The following is a 26171-nucleotide window of genomic DNA, read 5'->3' on the forward strand; positions in this document are numbered from 1 at the left end:
AAGGCCAAACAAAGTTAGTTTCTTTAAGGAGCAGTTCTCTCTCTGTGAGTCTAACCCTAAGAAGTTCTGGAAAAAGGTTAAAGACCTAGAGAATAAACCCTCCTCACCACAGCTGCCCATGTCCCCTAATGTTGATGATGTGGTTGTTACTGACAAGGAGCACATGGCTGAGCTCTTTAATCACCACTTCATTAAGTCAGGATTCCTATTTGACTCAGCCATACCTCCTTGCCCGTCCAACATTTCCTCATCTCCCACCCCTTCTAGCCCCAGTGCTCCTCCCTCCTTTAAAAAATCTGAACTGCCTCTTGAGATGGTTTAACTTATAAAATGGCAGTATATCTACTGTGGAGAGACCAGAACAACAGAATTCCTCAGAGAATAATTTGAGACCGGTTGAATCCTGTGAGTTTTATGATAACGATGAGTTTTGAAGGAGATACCGCTTCTTCAACAACTCTGTAATGCAACTGGAAAGAAAGAGTGGACCAACCGTTAAGCATGGGAGTGATAGGAACGAGGCTGTACCCCCACTACTTCAGCTTCTGGTGGCCCTACAGTTCTATGCAACGAGATGTTTCCAGATGGTGATCTTTTTTTGGATGGGGACTCCACAAGTCAACCGTCGGCAGGATTGTAGTCAGTGTCCAGTGCTATTGCCGGTTTGACGAATCAGTACATGAGGTTCAACCCTACAGAGGAAACACCAGCTGGATTTTACTGGCGTGCTAGATTCCCGGGTGTACTAGGGACAACAGACTACACACATTATTATTTGCAGTAGCTCTTTTGGTAAATTCAGGACCTCAATCTGCAGTAGATTTCTCTCACTCTCCAGCTCCAAAACATCAATATGAGCTTGGTTCGTGTCAGTTCTGGGGCGTTTGCTTGGTTTGTCTGGTGTTTTTGCTGCTGGTGCAAGATCCAGGCACTGCTGTTTCTCTACAACACAGGGTGTCAGCTCAACTAAAGGAAAGAAAGAAAATTAACTCATTATTAGTAGGCTATTTACGTGCCATATTGTACAACAAGGATTAAATGGCTATATTCTTTGTTCTCTCTGTTTATCATTACAGTAAGCTAGTTACCGATATATCAATGATCTACATTGCTTAGTTATACAGTATCAGTCAAAAGTTTGGACACCTACTCATTCCAGGGTTTTTTCTTTATTTTACTATTTTCTACATTGTATAATAATACATTTTTTGAATCCATTTTGAATTGAGGCTGTAACACATTGTGGAAATGTCAAGGGCTATTAATACTTTCTGAAGGCACTGTAAATGATTGTGCCTTGCATGGGTAAGGTGAATGCACCAATTTGTAAGTCGCTCTGGATAAGAGCGTCTGCTAAATGACTTAAATGTAAATGTAATGTAATGTAAATGGTAAGCTCTGGCTACTCTCTTTCAGCTCTAATTTAAAAATAAATACATATTTACTGGTGTGGGTGTTTTTAACCAAATTTGAAATATCTATTTTAATAGACCAAAGTATCACCTATCACACCATTATAAAGGAACAACCTAATCATTTTTTCAGAAAATGTAAATGACTGGATTTATGTAAACTTCGTAGACATCATAAAATACATTCATTTTTATAATTATTGATTGTTTAGATTATTCAAATATAATACAAATCTCAATTTTATTTCACTACTAATTATTAATAGCCCGGTGCTAATTTTGTTAGAATATAAAACATTTATAATGCAAACATTATCCCTTAGGTCTAGCACAGCAAATACTTCAATTGTTTAAGTATATGTTGCAGAACAGTGGTTACAATATGTTTTTCAGAATATTCACAAAAACATTTATCTGAAGGGGGTTAGCAATCAGTGATGGAGTTGACGACACTCAAAACAGACATATTTTTGTCTCAATAAAAACAAATATACCCAATAAAAACAAATATTTATCAGATCTTTCAGTACTCTGACAGAGTTTTAATCTTACGGAGTTGTTATTTTACAGAGTTGACCAATTAAAATAAAATACAAATTCTTCATTCAGTTGTTACACACGGTAGCAATTTAGTTTTCCCTCGGTTGCTTTATGATTCCTGGTTTAATTTACGATTTTAGACAAATTTGACAGAACACATCTTTTAGGAATCAAAGTTTTGAGAGAAGTATATTTAAAGTAACAGAGGGCTATTGCAAGAAACTACATATGATAATTGTTAAATTAATATACATTTTTTGCCTTTTTATTGTAAACATTTTTTGGGGGAGTTTTGGAAACTGGGATGCTTTGCTCCTGACAAGGGCATGCGGGAGGTTGTGCTACGCCCATACTAAACGTCTTTTTCTTCTCTATACTGCCTGCAGCATGATATATTTTCATGCACGCACATATGATAGATAGTTGGTCGGAGCATGCCTCCGGAGCTGCTCAGCCTCAGGAGCACGTATTAATCCTACTGTATTCATGGGGGCCAGCAGATCAAATGAAAAATACAAATCATGACTGACCAGTCAGTAAAAAGAGTTGTTCAATAAGAACCAATAATTTGCGAACTGCACATCACTAGTGCTGGCCTGGTTACACATCCACCATAGTTTATGGAAGTGTAAAAATAACATTGCCAGACCACCATTTTTTGGGCGTGGTGCAGATCGGCACAACAGTATAAAATTTATATTAGACAGACTAGATTTTGCTTGCCTGTAGTAGTGTATCTCATGTTGGTTGTTGGTTTGTGTGTGGTTCCTCCAGCTCCACAGCAGGACCCAGATTACATGGAGCAGCCGTCCCCCACAGACTACTCCAGGCACTTGCAGGAGGACACCGAGAGGGCCATCTCCAAAGCTGCAGCCGATCAGCAGGAGGAGAGGAGCCCAGAGGGACTGCTTACTGCAGTAAGACCATATAGCACAGCACATAACACACACATACATACTCCACCTCTTACACACACACACGCTATACAACTGCTCCTTCTACGCTCACTTCAAAGAACCACGTAGGCCTACCACTCAACCCCAGTAAAGTTATTTTCATCCTTTTTTCTCTTTCTGTTTAACTTCGCCCTCCATGCTTCTTTCTTTCCCCTTCTATTCTCCTCTCTTCTCCCTTTTCTTTCTAGCTCTCTCCACAGTCCTGTGGGGAGAGTGTCTCCCCACGCCTTCCCCCCCAGCCTGAGATCAAGGTGAACCCTGAAACCCCTCTCATGCCTCCTTCTAACCCCCCTGTGAAGGATAAGCCCCCTGCCCACCGTATTGTAGAGGTGGCCATCCCCCAGGTGGGAAGCTTTGTCGTCGGGGGAGGGGGGGGGGGTGTAACAAGTGATGAGGTAGCGCTCGACACTCCTCTCACCCAGTGGACTTATTTGGTGTGCTAAAAAGTCTCTTGCCTGTTGGTGGTGATCTCCTCTTGGCTCTCCTACAGGCTTTTCACACCTGAGTAAATCTGAATTCAGAGCAGTTTTCAAACCAGAGTCATGGTCAGCTCAGGGCAAGTCACTGTTGCTATTTTCAACCAAACCTCTTGGCAGACCAAGATAGGGTGCTATAGTAGACTACAGCTAGTGTACTACCCTAGACGATTAAACAAGCCTTGGGCTAGCTATAAAAAGATAGTGTGAAAAGCCTATCCCTGTCAAGACTACTTGCATCTTGCAACAGAAGCACTCTACTCTACACAGAGATATTTGGACAGAAACTTCACCTAAACAGTGACTCAATTGCCTAGTGTGTTTATTTTTGCTGCTGAGAAATAAACAGCATCTCAGGAGCAAATATTAAATGTAATTTGCACAGTTATATCTTACTGTTTCTAACATCCTTTTTGATTCATACAAATAGGTATCATATAAAAACCTTTGGGATGGAAAAATACAAGCTTAATGTAACTGCATCGTCTCACTGCTCCTATCAATAAATTAGTTGGTTTTGCTTGGTTTGTCATTTTCAAGAGAGTCTGGCGAAAAATGTTGTCAAAGTGCTGTAGTAGAATCAATGTTTAATTTCTATGCCCTTAAATAGACCAAAGACTGTCGGCTTGCTATACCACACTAGGACTGTATAGGGCTGTCGTTAGAGACTCTTTACCATAAAGACCTCAACCTTCACAGCCTCAACCTTTCACAGAGACTGTCGTTCACATGGCAACTTATTTTAAATCATCCATTGTGTCCTTCACATGACGAGCTGTGTGTGTACCTCACATTAGTAGAGTGACTCTAACATACAGTACCAGTCAAAAGTTTGGACACACCTACTCATTCAAGGGTTTTTCTTAATTTTTTTACTATTGTCTACATTGTAGAATAATAGTGGAGACATCAAAACTATGAAATAACAGACGTGGATTCATGTAGTAAACAAAAAGTGTTAGAATATATATTTTGATTTGTTTAAGTAGCCACCCTTTGCCTTGATGACAGCTTTGCACAATCTTGGCATTCTCTCAACCAGCTTCACCTGGAATGCTTTTCCCAACTGTCTTGAAGGAGTTCCCACGTATGCTGAGTACTTGTTTGCTGTTTTTCCTTCACTCTGCAGACCAACTCATCCCAAACCATCTCAATTGGGTTGAGGTCGGGTGATTGTGGAGGCCAGGTAATCTGATGCAGAACTCCATCACTCTCCTTGGTCAAATAGCCCTTATACAGTCTGGAGGTGTGTTGGGTCATTTGTCCTGTTGAAAATCAAATGTATCACTAAGTGCAATCCAGATCGGATGGCTTATCGCTGCAGAATTCTGTGGTAGCCATGCGGGTTAAGTGTGCCTTGAATTATAAATAAATCACAGACCGTGTCACCAGCAATGCACCCCCAAACCATCACACCACCTCCTCCATGCTTCACGGTGGGAACCACACATGCGGAGATCATCTATTCACCTACTCTGTCTCATAAAGACACGGCGGTTGGAACCAAAGATCTCCAATTTGGACTCATCAGACCAAAGGACAGATTTCCACCGCTCCATTGCTCATATTTCTTGTCCCAAGCAAGAATTTTCTTCTTATTGGTGTCCTTTAGTAGTGATTTCTTTGCAGCAATTTGACCATGAAGGCCTCATTCAAGCAGTCTTCTCTGAAGAGTTGATGTTGCGATGTGTCTGTTACTTGAACTCTGAAGTGTTTATTTGGGCTGCAATCTGAGGTGCAGTTAACTCTATTGAACTCTGGTTCTTCCATTCCTGTGGCGGTCCTTATGAGATCCAGTTTCATAACGCTTAATGGTTTTTGTGACTGCACTTGAAACTTCCAAAGTTCTTGAAATTTTCCGTATTGACTGACCTTCATGTTTTAAAGTAATGATGGACTGTTTCACTTTGCTTCTTTGTCAAAGTGGTAAGGTGGGTTACCGACAATTATGAGACAGCCTATAAGGAGGAGGTCAGAGACCTGACCGTGCGGCGCAAGGACAACAACTTCTCCTTCAACGTGATCAAGACAACGTAGAAGATTGTGCACTACAGGAAAAGGTGGACCGAGCACGCCCCCATTCTCATCGATGGGGCTGCAGTGTAGCAGGTTGAGAGATTCAAGTTCCTTGGTGTCTACATCATCAACACAATAACATGATCCAAGCACACCAAGACAGTCATGAAGAGGGCACGGCAAAACCTATTCCCCCTCGGGAGACTGAAAAGATTTGGCATGGGTCCTCAGATCCTCAAAAGATTTTACAGCTGCACCATCAAGAGCACTGACTGACTGATTGCATCGCTGTCTGGTATGGCAACTGCTCGGCCTCCGACCACAAGGCACTACAGAGGGTAGTGCGTACGGCCCAGTACATCACCGGGGCCAAGCTTCCTGCCATCCAGGACTTCTATATCAGGTTGTGTCAGAGGAAGGCCCTAAAAATTGTCAGACCCCAGCCACCTAAGTCCTATACTGTTGTCTCTTCTACCGTGTGGTACCAGGGCGCCAAGTCTAGGTCCAAGAGGCTTCTGAACAGCTTCTACCACCAAGCCATAAGACTACTGAACATATAATCAAATGGTTCCCCAGACTATTTGCATACCCACCCCCCTGTAAGCTCTACACCTGTTGTAATTGTATTTGAAATTTGAGCTGTTCTTGGTCTTTTGCCAAATAGTGCTATCTTCTGTATATCAGTCCTACCTTGTCACAACACAACTAATTGGCTCAAACGAATTAAGAAGGATAGAAATTCCACAAATTAACTTTTAACAAGGCACATTGTCAATTGAAATGCATTTTAGGTGACTACCTCATGAAGCTGGTTGAGAGCAGAGTGTGCAAAGCTGTCATCAAGGCAGAGGGTGGCTACTTTGAGGAATCTCAAATATAAAATAACACTGTTTTGGTTACTACATGATTCCATATGTGTTATTTCACTGTTTTGGTGTCTTCACTGTTATTCTACAATTTATAAAACAGTAAAAAAAAAAATAATAAAATAATGAGTAGGTGTGTCCAAACTTTTGACTGTATGCATTGTCTGCTGATTGATGTATGGTAGTTCTCACATAGTGCTGTACCAGAAAAGGGTATTATTTTGGGGGTTTGCTGGGCTCGTTAAATTTTAAGGGGATCCACTTTCTACTATTGTAACATGCTTCCACTCCTTGGGTACTGCAGGCCATGATGACTCCAAACATGCAGGGTATTATAATGTCCATTGGCAAAGCAAGGACTGTGTTTGAAAAGCTTGGGCCTGAAGCGGCCTTCTTCAAGGTACATTCCGATCTCATTTCTCTTTCACACCTTTATTCACTCCTTCTGTGATGCTGTACTTCTACTGCCTCTCAACAACCATCCTCCCATCCCGTTTACCGAGCATTTCACTAGTTCTGTCTTTTTTGAGTCAGTTGTTCTCATCAAAAGCATCCTACAGAAATTGTACTTGGTGTCACATGGACAATGAGATTCATTTGAACAAAGAGAACTTGAATCAACTCTTTGAGTTTTGTTTACAAGGATGAGGAGGATGATGATGATCTTGACAACTCTTACGTGGAGACTATGTTTTTGTCTTCATCAATGTTCTAATCTAGGCCTACTCTGAAGTTCTAATGCTAGTTTGGCCTATCAAAGTCCATTCACCCCATGCTTGATCTATGTGTGTCAGGCCATTAAGGTGGAGTACACCCGTCTGCTGAGGTTTGCCCAGGAGGACACAGCCCCGGGGAGTGACTACCGACTGCAGCACGTCATCGTCTACTTCATCCAGAACCAGGCCCCCAAGAAGATCCTGGAGAGAACCCTCCTCATGCAGTTTGCCGACCGAAACCTGGGCTTTAACGAACGGTATTTATCGGTTAAACCACCAACATTTGTTTCCTGTAACTCCTATTTGCTTAATATTTGAATTATGAGTCTGTCCTATCTTTCTTTTGGTAAAACAAAAAAGAAAACACCAGTTTATTACCTCTGAACTTCACAAATTCACCAGCAGAGGGTAGCTGTCACCCACTTTCATCAGTGAATAGATTTTCCTCTATTCTGAGCAGGTATAATTAAGCAATAAAGCCAGAGGGCTGTTCTTATGTACGATAAATCACTTCTGCCATGGTATATTGGCCATATACCACAAACCTGAGGTGCCTCATTGCTATTATAAACTGGTTACCAATGTAATCCTAACAGTAAAAATAAATGTTTTGTCATACCTGTTATATAAAGTCTGATATACCAGCATTCAGGAGTTAAACTACCTGGTTTATATTAAGATTTCCTTCTTGCATGTGGCCTCAATCCAAGCTCTGGAGAGGAGTGTGTGGTTTAGTAGTAGTGTTTCTCTGCAGTAAGCAGTCATTCATCGGGCCTGTGTGTCGTGGCCCCAGGACCACTGTGTACTGTTTCATCTCTTGGAGTAGCTAGTTCCTCACCAGTATGATTCACCATACCAACAGCACTCTCCCTTTCTCTTCTCTTTCCTTTTGCTTTCCCTTCCCCCCCTCCCCTCTCAGGTGTAAGAGCATTATGAAAGTGGCGCGTGCCAAACTAGACCTCATTAAGCCAGAGGAGATCAACATGGAGGAGTATGAGGTCAGCATTCTGAAACACTCTGGTTTTGACAGATTTACAATGTTTTGTTTGGAACATCTTATTAGGATGTTTTGACAGTTGAAATGAAACAGAATAAACTAGTATCAAAGTAATTTACATTTAAGTATATGGTTTAAATCATTACAATCTTTAAATTGTAACTGACCCCAATAAACTCTGCTATGGATAATCCAATGAAAAAAAAAACAATTGTTAAGCTTTTATGTACTAACAGTTAGATCCAAATGTTTTAGATCCGTCCTTAAAATCCTTTCAAGCTCTTTCTCATGAATTCTGTTCCCTACAATGTTCACAGATGTGGCATCAGGACTACAGGAATTTCCGCGAGACAACAATCTTCCTGATGATTGGCTTGGAGCTGTTCCAGAAGAAAAGGTGAGACTGCCAATTGACTGGACTGTTGTCACGTTCTTCTCTTCACGACCCAGAGCTTTCATTTCCGGCCTCCATATCTTACTGCAAACAAATGGGAACTCACATTTGCCCAACCATTTCAGTATAGAAAACATTTCAAATGTAGATTAAAATGCTCTCTAGATAATTGCATTATTAGAAGCACCTGAAGCATGGGAACTTCCTAAAGTCACCTGTAGAGGGCAGCAGGTCCCTTAACACCCCCCATCCTTACATTTGGAGCTCAGTCAGTCTGGCATAGATCAAGATGGTTGTTCATGTACTTGGTTATTTTTTCTGTTAATTCTCCCTCCAATACATCTGTTTTAAATCTTCTTAATGAAAAAGGCCTGACTGTTCCAGCTCTACTATCCCTTGTAGACACAGCTAAAACTGATTTTATATGTCCCCTGCCTCCTATTGCAGCATTTACACAGGTAGCCAGCCCAATTCTGACCTTTTAAAAACTTTTTTGACCAATCAGATCAGCTCTGAAAAGATCTGATGTGATTGGTCAAACGACCAATTAGTGGGAAACAGAATTGGGCCGCCTGTGTAAAAGCAGCCCTTGTGGTTAAATGTGTTCCACCCTGATTCTACTATAATGTATCTGATTGTGTCTGTTTCTCTGTAGCTTTGTGGAGGCATTGATGTACCTGATCTACTCATACCAGTACAACAGAGAGCTGTTGGTCAAAGGGTTGTACCGAGGTCACGACGATGAGCTCATAGGGCTCTACCGCAGAGAGTGCCTGCTGGTGAGACAACCATCACCCTGACATCATGCACAATCATACAACAACTGAATCACTGTTCTATTGGAAGTCTGTCAGTTGATCTTATTTAGTTAGTTCACGTAAGATGCGGTATGGTTTTTTTATGCTTCAGCAGATTTAGCATTTGCTACATACAATTTTTAAAGACTCAAAGTTTCACCCTAAATGTGAGGAAAGTGGTCAAAGTTAGTCCATTGTAGTTTAAAGATCATCACGTTTCCAATCAAATCAATAGGTCACAGTGGAAGTAGTTCAAGTCATTCCCTTTGAAAAATGAACACCACTATCCTCTGTCTCATCATCAGCAAGTCTCTCTGTCTCTGAGCACCTAACTCATTTGTGCCGTCCCGCTGGTCACAGTGACTAATGTCGAACAAGACTATCCCTCCACTCCATAATCTCTAGAATTGATGCAGGCTTGTTCCTGTTCTAGCGGAGATATTACATTGGCTTTTTTATTTCCCATAAAGATTCCCGCAGAACTTTTCTCAGCAGATGCTACAGTGCCTTCAGAAAGTATTCACGCCCCATGACTTTTCCAAAATGTTATCTTACAGCCTGAATTTACATTAAATTCAACATGGAATTATGTTTTTTAGAAATGTTTAGAAATGAATGAAAAATGAAAAGCTAAAATGTCTTGAGTCAATACGTTTTCAACCCCTTTGTTATGGCAAGCCTGAATGCGTTCAGGAGTAAAAAATGTGCTTAACAAGTCACATAATTTGCATAGACTCTGTGTGCAATAATAGTGTTTAACATGATTTTTGAATGACTACTTACTCTCTGTACCCCACACATACAATTATCTTTAAGGTCGAGCAGAGAATTTCAAACATAGATTCAACCACAAAGACCAGGGAGGTTTTCTAATTCCTCACAAAGGGCACCTACAGTATTGGTAGAAAAAAGCAGACATTGAATATCCCTTTGGGCATAGTAAAGTTAATAAATTTACACTTTGGCTGGTGTATCAATACATCCAGTCACTACAAAGATACAGGCGTCCTTCCTAACTCAGTTGCCGGAAAGGAAGGAAATTGTTCAGGGATTTCACCCTGAGTCCATTGGTGAATTTAAAATAGTTACATGGCAGTGATAAGAGAAAATTGATGATGGATCCAGGCTAGTGTTGTGCAGTAAAGTTACTAGTTCTACAGAGTGAAAAGAAGGAAGCCTGTACAGGATTAAAATATTCCAAAACATGCATCCTGTTTGCAATAATGCACGAAAGTAAAACTGCAAAAAACACGGCAAAGAAATTAACTTAATGTCCTGAATACAAAGTGTTATGTTTGGGGAAAATCCCACACAACATATCATGAGTACCACTCTTAATATTTTCAAGCATGGTGGTGATTACATCATGTTATGGGTATGCTTGTCATTGGCAAGGACTAGGGAGGTCTTTTTAGGGTATAAAGAAACAGAGTAGAGCTAAGAACAGGCAAAATCCTATAGGAAAACCTGATTCTGTCTGCTTTCCAACAGACCACTGGGAGACAAATTCACCTTTCAGAATAATAACCTAAAACACAAGGCCAAATATACACTGATGATGCTTCCCAAAACAACATTGAATGTTCCTTAGTGGCTTTGTTACAGTTTCTGCAAGATTTCAAAATGTCTGTCTAGCGATGATCAGAGTTTTAACAAGTTTTTAAAAGGATAATGTACAAATATTGTATGTTCCAGGTGTGCAAAGCTCTTATACTTACCCAGAAAGACTCACAGCTATAATTGCTGTCAAAGGTGATTCTAACTTGTGTGAATACTTAAGTAAATTAGATATTTCATTTTCAATAAATTTGAAAAAATGTCTAAACATCTTTTCACTTTGTCATTATGGGGTATTGTGTGTAGATGTGAGAAAATACATGAACCCTGTTCCTTCTCGTCGGCCCTGTTGCTGCTTCTGCACTCAGTAACCTTACACCAGCATTGTGCTCTTAATGTAATCATCCAAGTGGGAATAGGAAGCAGGAGGCCCAGCGAGTGTAAACACATTACCGTGAGACACGGCTGTGTCCTGAGCGAACCTCTGCTCTCTCCGTCAGGGCTCTGTTACAGTTAGAGTTATAGCCGCCATCTCAGATCTCTGGCCAGAACGAACCCCTGGCTCCCTGCTCGGGCCCGCTCTCTCAAGCCCTGCTGTTTACCTTCTGCCCTGTTTTAATTGAAAACACTGCTAACATTGACACAGTTAATGTCCTGGGATCTTTTGTGAGTCCCCACCTAGTCCCTCTAATTCCGGAGTGACCGCCTGCCTCTGTGTAAGGTCTTTTCCACAGCTAAGGTCAGGGAGTTTGTGTCTGCAGCAGGGCAGGACTTGGCTAAGGAGAACAGAGCGAAGTGTCTACATCATCTAGTACGTCACTGCCCACGTCAGTACCACAGGCCTTGAGAACATCCTCTGATATTGACAGTGTGGATAGATGACTACCAGATAGTGGTAATGAAAATGGTCTGTGACTTACCTGGGCTGCAGCCTTTCATACAGAGGTGGTATTGAATGTATATACATTAGCAATATATGAAAAAGTAATACCTGCCTGTCCTCTAAGCCTGTTTTGACAGAGTAGCAAATACTGGTAAATTTGTTAGCATACCACTTCAAGCTAATCCCTAAGTCGTCAATCTATATGTACAGTGGCAAGAAAAAGTATGTGAACCCTTTGGAATTACCTGGACTTCTGCATAAATTAGTCATCAAATCTAAGTCACAACAATAGACAAACACAGCCTGCTTAAACTAAACACACAAACAATGATGTTTTTTTGTCTTTATTGAACACACCGTGTAAACATTCACATTGCAGGATGGAAAAAGTATGTAAACCCTTGGATTTAATAACTGGTTGACCCTTCTTTTGACAGCAATAACCTCAACCAAATGTTTTCTGTAGTTGCGGATCAGACCTGCACAACGGTCAGGAATTTTGGACCATTCCTCTTTACAAAACTGTTTCAGTTCAGCAATCTTCTTGGGATGTCTGGTGTGAACCTCTCTCTTGAGGTCATGCCACAGCATCTTAATCGGGTTGAGACCAGGACTCTTGACTGGGCCATTCCAGAAGGCATATTTTCTTCTGTTGAAGCCATTGTTGTTGATTTACTTCTGTGTTTTGGGTCGCTGTCCTGTTGCATCACCCAACTTCTGTTGAGCTTCAATTGGCGGACAGATAGCCTTACATTCTCCTGCAAAATGTCTTTATAAACTTGGGAATTATTTTTTTCGTTGATGATAGCAAGTTGTCCAGGCGCTGAGGCAGCAAAGCTTCCCCAAACCATAATGCTCCCTCCACCATACTTTACAGTTGGGATGAGGTTTTGATGTTGGTGTGCTGTGCTGTGCCTTTTCATCTCAAGCCATAGTGTTTTGTGTTCCTTCCAAACAACTCAACTTTAGTTTAATCTGCCCACAGAATATTGTGCCGGTAGCACTGTGGAACATCCAGGTGCTCTTTTGTGAACTTCAGATGTGCAGCAATGGTTTTTTTTGGACAGTAGTGACTTATTATGCGGTGTCCTCCCATTAACACCATTCTTGTTTAGTGTTTTACGTATCACAGACTCGTCAACAGAGATGTTAGCATGTTCCGGAGATTTCTGTAAGTCTTTAGCTGACACTAGGATTCTTCTTAACCTCATTGAGCATTCTGCGTTGTACTCTTGCAGTCATCATTGCAGGATGGCCACTTCTAGGGAGAGTAGCAACAGTGCTGAACTTCTGCATTTATAGACAATTTGTCTTACCGTGGACTGATGAACATCAAGGCTTTTAGAGATACCTTTGTAACCCTTTCTAGCTTTATGCAAGTCAACAATTCTAAATCTTATGTCTTTTGAGATCTTTTGTTCGAGGCATGGTTCACATCAGGCAATGCTTCTTGTGAATAGCAAACTCAAATGTAATTTTGCAAGTGTTTTCTTATAGGACAGCTCTAACCAATATCTCCAATCTCGTCTCATTGATTGGACTCCAGGTTAGCTGATTCCTGACTCCAATTAGCTTTTGGAGAAGTCATTAGCCTAGGGATTCACATACTTTTTCCAACCTACACTGTGAATGTTTAAATTATGTATTCAATATAGATAAGAAAAGTACAATAATTGGGGTGTTATTAGTTTAAAAACACTGTCTGTTGTTGTGACTTAGTTGAAGATCAGATCAAATTTGATGACCAGTTTATGCAGAAATCCAGGCAATTCCAAATGGTTCACATACTTTTTCTTGCCACTGTATGTGCTTTGCCCATTAGAAACTGAACGAGAATGCGGCGGGGATGTTTGAGTCTGGTGAGGAGCCGGAGGTGAGCAACGGCTTGAGCATCATGAATGAGCTGGTGGTGCCATGCATCCCCCTATTGCTGATCCACGACATAGACGAGGACCTGCTGTCTGTGGAGGACATGAGGAACCGCTGGTGCTCCTACCTGGGACAAGAAATGGAGCGTGAGTTTGTTTGTTTTAGGGCTGACCCCCTCCCAATTTAATCGATTGTTTGGTTGATAGACTTAGTCAACCAAGATTTTTAGTCGAGCAGTCAAAAATATATGCAGTACCAGTCAAAAGTTTGGACACACCTACTCATTCAAGGGTTTTTCTTTATTTTACTATTTTCTACATTGTAGAATAATAGTAAATACAAACTATGAAATAATACATGAAATCAAAAAGTAACCCAAAAAGTGTTAAACAAATCAAAATATATTTTATATTTATTATTCTTCAAAGTAGCCACCCGTTGCCTTGATGAGTTTTGCACACCTTTGGCATTCTCTCAACCAGCTTCACCTGGAATGCTTTCCCAACAGTCTTGAAGGAGTTCCCACATATGCTGAGCACTTGTTGGCTGCTTTTCCTTCAGTCTGTGGTCCAATTCATCCTAAAACATCTCAATTGGGTTGAGGTCGGGTGATTGTGGAGGCCAGGTCATCTGATGCAGCACTCCATCACTCTCCTAGGTCAAATAGCCCTTACACAGCCTGGAGGTGTGTTGGGTCATTGTCCTGTTGAAAAACAAATGATAGTCCCACTAAGCGCAATCATTTGTTTTTCAACAGGACAATGACCCAAACCTGCCATCAAGGCAAAGGGTGGCTACTTTGAAGACTCTCAAATGTTAAAGTCAATTTAATCATTGTCGTTTGTTTGCGGCTCTCCTGTCAATGTTGAGTAAGGAATATGCACTTGATTATACATAGAAGTAGGCCTATACAAATGTAGGCCTATAAATATTTCTGATTGTCTTAACTCACCACCACTGTGGTAACTTCTGAAAGTAATTTTTTCTTCACCTCAAACGGCAAATAAACAAAGTCTGTTATACATCCATACGAAGCCTTCATTATAAATTCAATGAAACTAATTCCTCGAAAATGTGCATATAAAAATCGTAACTGGCATGCAGATTGGTAGAAATGTTAAGATAAATTGTCACTCCAAATGGAAAAGGTTGCCGACCCCTGGTGTACCTACAGTATTAGGAGCATAACAGCAGAATCTGCGAAGGCCAGCATTAGTGGGAGGAAGAGGGTCAAGAACAGGATTTTTTTGCTTTCTGGATCTCTGGCTCACTCAAGTAATTTGTGTGTCTTAAAGCATCAGACAAGCTCAGTAGCCTACATATAGTTGATTTTATTCAAACACATAGGTTATGTATGTATGTATGTATGTATGTATGTATGTATGTATGTATGTATGTATGTATGTATGTATGTATGTATGTATGTATGTATGTATGTATGTATGTATGTATGTATGTATGTATGTATGTATGTATGTATGTATGTATGTACAGTTGAAGTCAGAAGTTTACGTACACCTTAGCCAAATACATTTAAACTCTGTTTTTCAATTTAATCCTAGTAAAAAATTCCCTGCGTTAGGTCAGTTAGGATCACCACTTTATTTTAAGAATGTGAAATGTCAGAATAATAGTAGAGAGAATGATTTATTTAAGCTTTTATTTCTTTCATCACATTCCCAGTGGGTCAGAAGTTTACATTCACTCAATTAGTATTTGGTAGCATTGCCTTTAAATTGTTTAACTTGGATCAAACGTTTCGGGTAGCCTTCCACAAGCTTCCCACAATAAGTTGGGTGAATTTTGGCCCATTCCTCCTGACAGAGCTGGTGTAACTGAGTCAGGTTTTTAGGCCTCCTTGCTTGCACATGTGTTTTTAGTTCTGCCCACAAATTTTCTATGGGATTGAGGTCAAAGCCCTCCCATAGAAACTTTGGAAGTATGCTTAGGGTCATTGTCCATTTGGAAGACCCATTTGTTGCCAAGCTTTAACTTCCTGACTGATGTCTTGAGATGTTGCTTCAACATATCCACATAATTTTCATTCCTCATGATGCCATCTATTTTGTGAAGTGCACTATTTTGTGAAGTGCACACAGTACTGAGCCAAGCTGTACTGTGCTGTCCTGGTTAGGCAGCCTTTGTAGTTACTTGAATCATGCTGCAATGTGAAAATTACATATCTGAGGCAACACAGTATGGTTTGGTTTGGCACAATAGTGTGAAAGGGGTACAAGAGCATAGAGGCCAGTGGGTATAGATTTGTGGTACTGGAGATCTACGGACTGTTTGGTTGTTATTCTGCTCTAGTTTAATTTGGAAGGCACATGAAGCGTGGTCAGGGACATGGTCAAATGAGTTGATATTAGCAGCCAGACCAGCCAAGCCATAACAACCAGGGATATACCCACTTTGTCTTGGCAGAATTTTACCCAAATTGTTGGTTCAGTGGAGTCCTAGCCTCTACTCCAGGAAAAAGTTAGATTTGAATTCATAAAACTGACCCAGCAGCATCTTCAACAGCCAACTAGGGCCTCTTTCACCTTATTTACTCAGCCTGTGTTTTCCTAGAGGAGCATGTTTACCAAGAGCTTGTGCTATCACAGTGAAAATATTTAGCTTATGATTTCTGTTTGGTAACTGGATATGACTCTGGAGAGTGACGCAAGCAAGGACATTGAAATAATCATTATTTTTCTCTGACATTTCTCTGTCATTGTTCTCCCCCTCCTGCTGCAGCTAACCTTCAGGAGAAGCTGACGGACTTCCTCCCCAAGTTACTCGACTGCTCAACAGAGATCAAAAGCTTCCATGACCCTCCCAAGCTGCCCACCTACTCCACCTTAGAGCTGGTTGAGCGCTACAGCCGTGTCATTTCCTCCCTGAGCCGGGTGCCTGCAGACGGGAGATGAGCTGAGGGGGCAGCAGCCTCACGGCCCTATACGGCCCCCTGGGCACTCACTCATGGACCTCTTTTAACCCATGCCTTCCTTATAAACCAGGGGTCGCTAGCTGTTATTCCTCTGTTTCTCTTTTGCTGCTAAAGGTTTTAACATAATTTCAATTATATTTTTTAAGCAAAACGCAACAGAAAAATGTATGAATGACCGGACAGTTGGAAAAAGTGAAGCTGGAAAAGTAGTGAAAATGACGATCTTGTAGTGATTGAAAGCCAGCGCATGCTGCTCCAAGCATTGTTAAATGAGGTTGAGGTTGTTTTTTGTAGCTGTTTTTTGTTGTCATGCGGTTTGCCCCCCCCCCTCTCCCTATCTTAAACATCCCTTTCCCCCTTCTCCCAGATGCTCTGCCATCAGTTTTGGTACAGTATTATCATATTGGGTTTTTTCTAAAGAAAGCTACAAAATGAGAACCATGTGATTTATCTGAGGCTTCCGATATCTCAAGTGGGTCTGGGGCCTGCATCAAAATGAGAAGTTTTGAGTGCTGTGTTAGACATCCATGGACACTCTGTGGCTTGTTAATAAATCGAGAGAATACAATTTTATTTATGGCCCTTTTAGGCCAAATATGTATTTCCTTTGTCTGATGTCCCATGTCTTTATTTCTGCACTAACACTAAACACCACAATGTCCTCCATTATTCCTGAAGTGCCATAGCATCTCTATGAATTTGTTTTTGGATGCACTTCATGTTTTATCAGGCATTGTGTTTTGGTTTCTCGGATCATGACTTGCAGACATCAGAAACTGCCTTTAGACGGGGGTCTTTAATTTAGCAACAAAACCGAAGCGTGGGGAACAATGAGGCAAAACGGACAGGGTTGGCTTAAATTGTTGACATGTAAACTATATTTTGTGTCAATATTTATTGAAAACATAAATACATTTGCAAAACGAGCACTTGTTTTTAAAATACATCGGTACAGTTGTTGGTTAGCTAGCTGGTATCAGGAACAAGCTCAAACTTGCTGAAAAGAGCCACCTACGATTCCCCACATTGTAGCTTCTTGTCAGGTATGTTTCCATTAACTTGTCCGGTGATTTTTTTTTTTTTTCCTTCTCGACATTGAGAAAGTTTGCGAAATTGCCTGCTAGGGTGTGTTACCATTCAAATCAAATTTATTTATATAGCCCTTTGTACATCAGCTGATATCTCAAAGTGCTGTACAGAAACCCAGCCTAAAACTCCAAACAGCAAGCAATGCAGGTGTAGCAGCACGGTGGCTAGGAAAAACTCCCTAGAAAGGTCAAAACCTAGAGAGGAACCAGGCTATGTGGGGTGGCCAGCATGGTCGAATAATAATAAGGCAGAACAGTTGAAACTGGAGCAGCAGCACAGCCAGGTGGACTGGGGACAGCAAGGAGTCATCATGTCAGGCAGTCCTGGGGCATGGTCCTCCGAGAGAAAGAAAGAGAGAATTAGAGAGGGCACATGTGGGGTGGCCAGTCCTCTTCTGGCTGTGCTGGGTGGAGATTATAACAGAACACGGCCAAGATGTTCGAATGTTCATAAATGACCAGCATGGTCGAATAATAATAAGGCAAAACAGTTGAAACTGGAGCAGCAGCACGGCCAGGTGGACTGGGGACAGCAAGGAGTCATCATGTCAGGTAGTCCTGGGGCTCAGGTCCTCTGAGAGAGAGAAAGAAAGAGAGGAGAGAATTAGAGATTGCACACTTCGATTCACACAGGACACCGAATAGGACAGGAGAAGTACTCCAGATACACCAAACTGACCCTAGCCCCCCGACACATAAACTACTGCAGCATAAATACTGGAGGCTGAGACAGGAGGGGTCAGGAGACACTGTGGCCCCATCCGAGGACACCCCCGGACAAGGATATAACCCAATCCACTTTGCCAAAGCACAGCCCCCACACCACTAGAGGGATATCTTCAACCACCAACCTACCATCCTGAGACAAGGCTGAGTATAGCCCACAAAGATCTCTGCCATGGCACAATCCAAGGGGGGCAACCCAGACAGGTCATCAGTGAATCAACCCACTCAGGTGACACACCCCTTCCAGGGACGGCATGAGAGAGCCCCAGTAAGCCAGTGACTCAGCCCCTGTAATAGGGTTAGAGGCAGAGACAGCAAGGGCGATTCGTTGCTCCAGAGCCTTTCCGTTCACCTTCCCACTCCTGGGCCAGACTACACTCAATCATATGGCCCACTGAAGAGATGAATCTTCAGTAAAGACTTAAAGGTTATTGGTTGAAGTGTTTTACATTACACATTTAGGCAAGTTGTGCATTATTAAATTAGTGACAGCCTGTATGCCCTCCCACCAACTGGTTCATATCTCAGGTAGTCTGTGAAGGTCAGCATGAATAAGTACGGGATAATCAACTAGGGACTATGCGTTCTTTGGAAAATAATGAAGACATTGAAGGTGTGTTCCAGGACGCGCTAGGAATTATAAACTGGGTGCTTCGAACCCTGAATGCTGATTGGCAGAAAGCCATGGTATATCAGACCATATACCATGGGTATGACAAAACACTTATTGACATATGGCCAATATGCCACGACTAAGGGCTGTGTCCAGGAGCCGTGCCACTAGAATGTGTTCAACATTCACTGAAGTAGCTCGCAAATAAATTGACTAGATAGCTACAGTAGTTCCCTTGGTAACCAAACAAATAGACTTGCTAGTTAGATGTAAGAATAAACTAAAGCCATTGAATTCTAATAATGATTGATATAATGTTCCATTGCCTCCTGGCTGGCAACATTCTTATCCATTGCTTGCTAGGTAGCCAGCTATGGCTAACTTAGTCACGTCAAACAGTGCAGACAGAATAACAGCAAAATAACTGCATTTGCGTTTGTTAAAACTGTTTTCTAGTGACATTTATTTGGATACATCCATAAACTAAAAGTGCTCTCTGGTCCGTCCTGACTATTGTTCAGATGAGCTAGCCAACAACACCACTAACACAATCACTTCAAACTGAAGATGGAAATTATGCATTTTGTTTCCTTTTTTTAAACCTGTTTTCTATTGATGTCTAATTGTATATATCCTTACAAATTATTTCAGCTGATTCATGATTTCGACAAGCTGAGAACAGCTGCCTGCCTGTGTCTGGTCCTGACTGCTGATGCTTTATTACTACGGGACAGCTGGAGATCGAATTTCAATGTTGCAAATGTTGGAGACAGACAGCAAGGTTTATACAAATCTCCCTGTTGAAAACCAAATGCTAGTCAAAGAAATGGGAGATAATGTCTAGATGTTTTTTATAGTGGAGATCGAGTTTATAAATTGCCTGGCAGGGTTGATGAGACACGTGTATAACCAGTTTATAATAGCAATAAGGCACCTCAGGGGTTTGTGGTATATAGCCAATATACCACTGCTAAGGGCGTTCCATCTTGCTAAGAACAGCCCTTAGCCGTGGTATATTGACCATATACAACATCCCCTTGGCCTTATTGCTTAAATAATGCACACTCTAAAATGCCCTTCAAGCCAGTCAGAAACGAGTATTCAACAATGTCATGGTAAAATGACTCATATTTGCCATATTCTAATCGTTCTCATGTGCCAATATATCGCCATGGACCATGCCACGTTGAAACTTGCACTCATGTAGATCTGAAATGATTGGATGGTGAAACTTGCCAGAAAAGAAAGCGTGGTGAAGCAATTCAGGCATTCTTGAAAGTGTAGACAATCCTCGTCCAACAAAGAAAAAGTATTATTATAGATTCAAACATATTTTGTAAGCAGCAGACATTTAGAATGAAATGTGAAGTGGAGCTTTATAGTTCTGCGGTGACATCACGTGCCCTGCGTGCCTCAAAATGTTTCGATAATTCGTTTTAATCATTTGTCGTAATAAAGGGTGCGTTCGTAAATTCGCTCTGGCTAGTTACTCCGATTTCAGAACACTCGTTTCGCTCTCGGAGCGTTCAGAGCGCACACTCGACGCACTGGCCGAGGAGTAGGGTTGATTCGAGTGTTCTGACCTCACAATAGCAGTCAAGCACCCAAGCTAAGTGGCTAATGTTGGCTAGCTTGCTACTTTCAGATACAAATAAGAGAACACCTCACTCTGACGACGTTACTCCACCTAGCAGAGCTGGTTAGGCTGTTTCCATGTTAGAGCGTTGGTGACTAACTGCTGATGGCAACAATTTAATTACGTTTTTTTTTGCCGACGTTTACTGACACCGGCCATATTCAACTGGTTTTGAGCGTTCGTCAATTCATCAGTTATTCTGCTCTCTTTTTACGAACGCACCTTGGTTGAGCTTTAGATTTAAAAATAATAACACAACATTTAAAAAAGGATGCAGTTGAGTGAAATTTCCGGGTGATGGGGAAATCAAATCCTTCGTCGTTTGTGGGCTAATCATGAAGAATATCGTCTGCATAAGTGCTTGACTTGGGCCGGAGTACCAGCACCTAAAATGTTCTACTGCTAAAGCGCCTGTTCGTCTTATAGAATATTAGCTCATAAGTATTGTATTGTGCTTCTGCACCTCAATGTAAACCGCAGAAAATGAGTAGCCTACCGGCACCTATTTAAGTCCAAGGTCAAGCACTGCCTGTCTGACAAAGAATTCGGAAGGTAATGTAACTCAAACCTTAGAAATAACAAATGTCAAGCTAGCAGCAGTGGGACTGTTAGTTTTGGGACACAACATTGGGAGTGTCTCCCAATTCTGTGTTCCAAAGCTATGGTACTGTATATGATACTGATTTCTTTGGCGGGAGTTTCATTTCACCTCATAGCTACAATGTACTGACCAGCCGGGTCGAAAACAGTGATGAGTGATGTTCTCCTGACCATTGGTCACTGTAAATTCGCATTAAGTCGACAGCTTTCACTATATTTTAAACATAATTATGAGACTACTCAAAATAAAAAGGCTCCTGTATGAAAAATAGTTGTTGGTGTGGTAACACGTGGAGAAGATGATGGCACGAGCTGAAACCACGAGCACAGTCGTGAGAAAGGTAAACACTGGCTGCACACAATATACTTTTTTTTATGTGCAGTTTACTTTAGACTTGGTTTGAATTGGTGGCAAAATATTTAGACTCATAACATTTCGGGGAAGAAATAGGCTTACATATCTCAAGTGTTTCTAAACAGACCTCTGATACATACCATACATACCAGGGCTGGGTTTCTCAAAGGCATTGTAAGCACTAAGATTAATTCCGTTAAAACTAAATGGACTAAAGATGATCATAGTGCTATGATGCTTTTTGGAAACCAAGCCCAGGCTAACCAAGGTAACCAATATCCTGGCTAGCTAGGCCTAGTATTTGTGGCCACTGGGCAAGCTGCAATGCCATCTCTCTCAAGTCATGTCTTTTTTTGTAGAAGTGCTTTGATTTTTGAAGTTTGGAAGGACAAAATATGTGATTCCTACCTATCAAGCTATATATTAGGTAAAATATATATTGAACCATGTTAAGGTTTTACAATTAGGGTCATCACTAGTTGCCACAGCTACGAAGTCATAAAGTCCACCTATTTCTACAATGTCTCTTCTTAAAATGTGATTTTAAACCTAACATTAACCACACTGCTAACCTTAAATGCACACCAAAAAGCACATTTTGGCAACAATTAGGTCTAGGCTACTGTAATGTCAACTCCATGAGGTAGGGTCAAGCTTACAAAGTCACATTTGTATTTTTCTCAAATTAAACATAAATAATCCTGACAGGGTAACCTTGCTTAAACTCTATTAGGTTAACGGAAGCATCCATCACTCCAGTGAATTATTGCCTTTTAATCCCTTCTGGGTGCTTTCTTTAAAATTGGCTTTCAAAGGGCCAGACAGAATGTATCTGTTAAATGACTTCTCTCCCATTGTTGACCGCCACACTCCGCTGATAAGAGAGCTGTTTCCATGGCAATGCTTCTATTGTTCTGATCGTCTAGACGTCCTGTGACACCTGACACGCTGTTCCATCCCCTAGCCGACGTGGATGGCATCTGTCTCAGAATCAATGAGCTACTGCTCTGGCTCTGACTTGCAGCAACCGTTGTCATAAGACCCAATACTGATATGAGGTGGAGATGCAAGCTGTCGGTCTGTTCTTTTACCCTCTGCTCTCAAACAATAACCTACCAGGGTTTTTTTTTTGTGCTTGCATTCACAAGGCCATTAATATTTGTTGAGGGACATAATGATGTAATCATCATTCATCTTATTTCAGCATGCATCACACACATTCTTGTCTTGATACTCAGAATATTTATTGGATCTATAGGCTACTCCCATCCAAGCACTCCTGTTACCCTTAGAATGATCTTATGATAGACTTTTGTCTACACTAGGAGCGTAAGGGATTGTATCTGCTCTCTAAACAGCCAAATGGCTGGCTAAACATTTTTCCTTTTTGTTAATTTAGTGATAATTAATTTCAGTGAAAAACATTCATTTTTTGTTTAATTACTTTGATCTCAATTCAGTTGTGCTTTTATGTGTGTGGTTAAACATTGACATTATTATTACTCTGTTTTATATAGAGATCATTTTTGCACTGTTGCCTGCTAGTGATTGTGTATCGCATTTATGGGGTCTGGGATTAACCACACTTCCTGTTGTTGAGGGTTTTGTTATCATTTACATGTTTGGTTTGTATTACTGGCTGAGTTTTTGAATAATAATACCTACTGTGTGGGAGGAGGGTGGCTCATGCTTCTTGGCTGCCACTTGTTTTTCTGTTTATTTTCCAGAGTGAATACGTTCACGTTGTAATTCATCTGATGCAATGAAACAGGACCCTCCGTCAGACTGAGAGACTTGGCAGTATCGCAATATTTTTTTCCATGGAAAAAAAATAAAACACGAAGAAGACCAAACTCTTTGGTCTTTTAGCAAACCTGCTGTATGTAAAATATTGTGCACTGTGGCTTGGAAAATAATACATAAATGTGACTGGATGACAACATTATGTTTTTGTCCAACATTAGGGCTGTTTTCCTAATGAAGTTAAATCCACTTTGTGTTTTGTTTCCTTACCACAAGAGTATTGCGATACTGGCATCGTCCCGGCCCTACTTGGCAGCTATGGTTTAAAGGCCCAGTGTAGTCGAAATTATGTTTTTCCTTAGTTTCATCAGCTGTTGTACAATATGATATAAAACAAACACTGTAAAAGTGTGATCAAATTTGATCAGTGTTATTTCCTGATAGTTGCTGGTTGAAAATACAATCTACACAGGAACTCCTAATCAGCAGGTTTGCATGGAGGGGAGTTTTGGCTTTCCATGGCAACATCACCATGCAGTAAATTGATTAATAGACCAATAACAGAGTTCCAAACCTCTCTGCCAATTACAGCTAGTTTTCCATTTTCCCTTCCCCACTCAGACCACTCCCAGACAGTCCTTGCAAAAATCTTGCTTGAGAAAGTTTTTTTGATTAAACTCTATTTTTGCCCATTTAAATGGACATGTATTGCAGTAAGGTAACTTCATTTTTACCCAGAATATAAACATGGCTGCATTTGACCTTTAATGACCACTACCTGTTTGAGTAAATGAGCAGTAATAAGCCCTGGTCTATCGCCCACCTTGTCCAAAACATTGTCCACCAGACAGGCTGCATCATGGCTGCCGCCTAACCTACCTATTGTGCTGCTCCCTGCCGCAGTGAGCCAAGCACTGATTGGCCAGAGAATGGAGGATACAGAGGCAGATGGTTCATGTGGTTGATAGATTACAGGAAAAAACAGTTTAGGTGTTATATTCTATTCTATTGTCTGTCTGAAAATATGATACCACTTCTTCTTATTCATACACTGAAACGCTCAACCAGGATTCAAAATAGTTTATTAGTGCATATATTTGTGCATGAGTCACCCTCTATCTTAGCTAAAAAGTTAGCAAAGAAAGGGATTTATTAATCCAGCCCTTAGCAGCACCAGTTGTGGTGGTCTCTTTTGTAGGAGCAAAAGGCTAATAAAATATTGACAACTTTGGGTTCACGCCGCTGGCAATCTGCAGAGATTGTATAAATAGAAAGCAGCAGAGGACATTATTTTCAAAACCATTCAGCACCGATATTTTCCCTTTTTTGTTCACGGACGTCTTTTTCTTCAGTGAGCTGATTATCAATCAACGGACACCTCTTTGGTCGGTATAAAGCTTGAGAAAGGAACCCCCCCCCCTCAAATTGCTGTCTGTTCACTTAATGATGCTTTCTAAAAGCCCTGTCCTTGTTGGCTTCTGTTTTACATTGGATAAAAGTTGCACAGGGGGAAAAATGCCGTCTGGGCTTTGTGCCAGGGGCTGGTGTATCTTGACAAACACTGCCTCACACCAGGGTGTGCTGGGAAGCTGCATGGGCAAACGGGGGGCGGTGGAGCCTCTCAAGGTGCCACTTCCATGGAGACGCAGCTGGGCTAAAGAAGACTCCCATCAGTGGACAAACAAGAAGCGAGGCGGCACTGTCTATATCTTCCCCGTTACTGGGAGTCTGGTGGCAACCAATCTAGCTACACGGGCCGGCACCCTGCTCCAACCATACACGCTGCGCCGCGTCCATCCCAGCCATTCACTGACTACTGGGGAAGAAGCTCATTTACATCTTGCGGTAATTAATTATCTTCAGCACATTGCCTTGCTCACGTACATTACACTGTGTGTATTAGTTATCCTGTTGATCTGGGAAATCAGCATTGCCGTTCTTCAAAGCAGTGGTCTGCACTGTGTGTTCTGCACTGTCTGTTCTGTACTGTGTCTATTATGTCTCTTGCTCTATCACAACTGTTTGCATCTGTCTCAAAATCGATAACTGTCTGTTGTAATTTTTCATCGCCCCCTAGTTTTGAGTTGTTTCTTGCCTCAGGCATTTTAGAGTTAATTGTCTCCTCTTAATGGCTCAGTATCTTGTGTATCAGCATAGTTTGTGAACTTTTAGTGACAATAACCTTATTTCTCAGTTTCAGGAAAGAGGGAAATGAGTGGTACTCTGAGGTTATGCGCTCACTCTCTCTCCCTCCCTCTTTCACTCTCTCTCTCTGAACTATGGGAACTTGCTTGAAAAAATCAAAAGTATAAAAGTGCTATCAGGGATGCTTGCTTACACACTGTTCATGCTCTGCATGCAATCATTCTATGTAGAAAGACAGGCAGCAGGTTGTCCCCCAGATAAGCCTGCAACAGGATGCAGCACCAGAGGATGCTCATTGTCAGGGGCCCCTATGTTTATGATAGTCAATCACCTCTAGTCTAATGGGGAGACCATCAGTATCGTCAAACTGTTGTGTACACCTTTCCATGTATTTTATCTCATAGAAATATGTTTGGCTCAAACTCTTCACATAGATAGATGCCCACGTTAAACAAAATACACTGAACAAAAAAGAAATGCAACATGCAACAATTTCAAATAGTTACAGTTCATAATAAGAAAATCAGTCAATTGATAGACCCTAATTTATGGATTCCACATGCCAGGGAGTAGAGATATGCATCTGTTAGTCACAGATACCTTTAAAAAAAATAGTGGCGTGGATCAGAAAACCAGTCCTTATCTGGTGTATCCACTATTTGCCTCATGCAGCGCGACACATCTCCTTCACATAGAGTTGATCAAGCTGTTGATTGTGGCCTGTGGAATATTGTCCCACACCTCTTCAATGTCTGTGCGGAGTTGGCGGATATTGACGGAAACTGAAAAACGCTGTCATACACCGACCCAGAGCATCCCAAACATGCTCAATGAGTATTCAGGCCTTGGAAGAA

At 41.3% G+C, this 26171-nt stretch overlaps 1 protein-coding gene and 1 long non-coding RNA gene across 6 annotated transcripts in view; both read left to right on the forward strand.

Moving 5' to 3' along the window:
* Positions 1 to 330: 330 nt before the first annotated feature.
* LOC124010312 (ubiquitin carboxyl-terminal hydrolase 25-like) lies at positions 331 to 17019 on the forward strand. Of its 4 annotated transcripts, XM_046322710.1 has the most exons (10): positions 331 to 792; positions 2727 to 2869; positions 3097 to 3252; positions 6571 to 6666; positions 7061 to 7239; positions 7902 to 7980; positions 8297 to 8376; positions 9029 to 9152; positions 13433 to 13625; positions 16219 to 17019. In XM_046322710.1, exons 2-10 carry the CDS (start codon positions 2750 to 2752, stop codon positions 16389 to 16391), a joined length of 1200 nt encoding a protein of 399 aa, XP_046178666.1. In that variant the 5' UTR covers positions 331 to 792; positions 2727 to 2749; the 3' UTR covers positions 16392 to 17019. The 4 variants fall into 4 exon arrangements, with proteins under 4 accessions (XP_046178666.1, XP_046178665.1, XP_046178667.1 ...); XM_046322709.1 differs by lacking the exon at positions 331 to 792 and having other exon boundaries at positions 2690 to 2869; XM_046322711.1 differs by lacking the exon at positions 331 to 792 and having other exon boundaries at positions 2691 to 2869; positions 3097 to 3159.
* Positions 17020 to 20747: 3728 nt separating this feature from the next.
* The window catches only part of LOC124010356, a 114439-nt gene continuing 109015 nt past the window's right edge, over positions 20748 to 26171 (forward strand). Inside the window, exon 1 of one of the 2 annotated variants that reach the window (XR_006834415.1) lies at positions 20748 to 21026. This is a non-coding gene — a long non-coding RNA (uncharacterized LOC124010356). Of the gene's footprint in view, positions 21027 to 24802; positions 25018 to 26171 lie in introns of those variants that run through there. The other variant, XR_006834414.1, reaches the window with a different exon arrangement.

The sequence above is a fragment of the Oncorhynchus gorbuscha genome, linkage group LG02 (genome assembly GCF_021184085.1).
Source record: "Oncorhynchus gorbuscha isolate QuinsamMale2020 ecotype Even-year linkage group LG02, OgorEven_v1.0, whole genome shotgun sequence".
NCBI lineage: Eukaryota > Metazoa > Chordata > Actinopteri > Salmoniformes > Salmonidae > Oncorhynchus > Oncorhynchus gorbuscha.